At 42.2% G+C, this 1,428-nt stretch overlaps 1 protein-coding gene across 1 annotated transcript in view; it reads right to left on the bottom strand.

Annotated features, from left to right (window-relative positions):
* Positions 1-900, bottom strand: part of TEOVI_000583500 (variant surface glycoprotein (VSG)-related, putative) — a gene marked incomplete at both ends in the record, with an annotated part of 1,416 nt that extends 516 nt beyond the window's left edge. The window contains one exon of the mRNA XM_067220359.1: positions 1-900. Coding sequence (XP_067076460.1) covers positions 1-900 — 900 coding nt within the window.
* Positions 901-1,428: the final 528 nt, after the last annotated feature.

A 1,428-nucleotide genomic window follows, 5' to 3' on the forward strand; every position in this document is an offset into this window, starting at 1 on the left:
ACCTGCGAGACTGTGTGCCATGATCGGATAGCGCCAAAAGCTGAATCCAACCCCACCCCCCAAAGTATATGCCGTCCCTCTGCATTCATCTTCACCGCCGTACGTAGCCTTGCGAAAGTTGTCCACCAGTTTGTTAAACCCTTCTTGTGGGCCTTCCATACTTGAGCACTGCTTTTTAAGGAAGTGCCATCTTCCAGTTGCATTCTTATTTGTTTCCCACATACCTTCATTTTGATTCCTAACACACTCTTTGCAGCAAAGATGGGCTTTCCATCCCAAATTCATACGAGGCGCGCACAAACACAACAAATCCCTACTCAATGATACGGACGCTTTAAGCTTTTGTGAACGTGAGAGTTGCTGCTCACATACCTGTCTCCTGTCGGAACTGCGTGCTTTAATTTCTTGTGGTCGATATGGAACACCATACAGCGCGCGATTAATACCTTTTTCGAGATCACTTGCTTTCAAAACCCATCTCCGATTTTTGGTTATATTTTGGAATATCTGCGCAACGGAAAGAACCTTTTTTCTAATCTCCACCACTTCACGTTCGGACAATCCTCCTACCGAAAGTAGGGTTGTATTTCCCCTAGTTGCCAATTCTTTTTTCGATTCATTCCAAAACACTTTGTGGAGTGCACAGTTTCTTTTCCCCGCGCCTTCGCAAGTTTTGTTCAAATCCCTGTCTCCACTCATTTCCAAATACATTGCTCCAATTCGAGCCGCCCCTTTAGTGATTTCCTGTGCTTCTTTCATCTTTCCAAGTGCTGCTTCTGCCAAATTTATCATGCCACACAATGTCTTAAACTCATCCCCGTTAACCAGCCATTCCGAACCCGAGACAGTTGCCGGGAATACCAGCGCAAGCAAAACAGTGCAAAGATTTATAGCGCGCATTCTCTCCCTTCACTTCAATCAACAACTTCACCTCTTAAAAATACACAAGAAGATCATATAAAAATGCGAATGCATACCCCACATGCACCTTTGAATAAGTTATAGGAGTTGATAGAAAGGTAAATATACTACAAGTCAAATACCAACATTTGATGGATGTGCTTCTAAAAGTAAAAAAAGACTTAAGTAGTGTTAGATGGCAGTTTACAAAAGTGGAGGTAAGTGTCCTTGGTGCCAAATCGACGCATGCTCTGGCATTTCATTTGGACCTTGATTTCTGCTGTAGGGAGGTTGCATCACTTCCGTAAATCTTGGGCTTATCCACTGTAGAAATAACCTATGACACTTTATACTTCCGAAGAATTAACTTTTGTTTGTTTTTTCCCTTTATGCTAGTTGTTCCAGCCATTGCTCGACGTCTTCTATAAACTGAAGTTTACAGTTGGTGGAGTCGAGTCATTAAAAGGTTATTGAGATGTAATAATACTCTGTAGCGTGAAGCATCATCATTGAATATGAAATGAACTT

The sequence above is a fragment of the Trypanosoma equiperdum genome, assembly GCF_001457755.1.
Source record: "Trypanosoma equiperdum strain OVI genome assembly, contig: ctg_1125, whole genome shotgun sequence".
NCBI classification, from domain to species: Eukaryota; Euglenozoa; class Kinetoplastea; order Trypanosomatida; family Trypanosomatidae; genus Trypanosoma; species Trypanosoma equiperdum.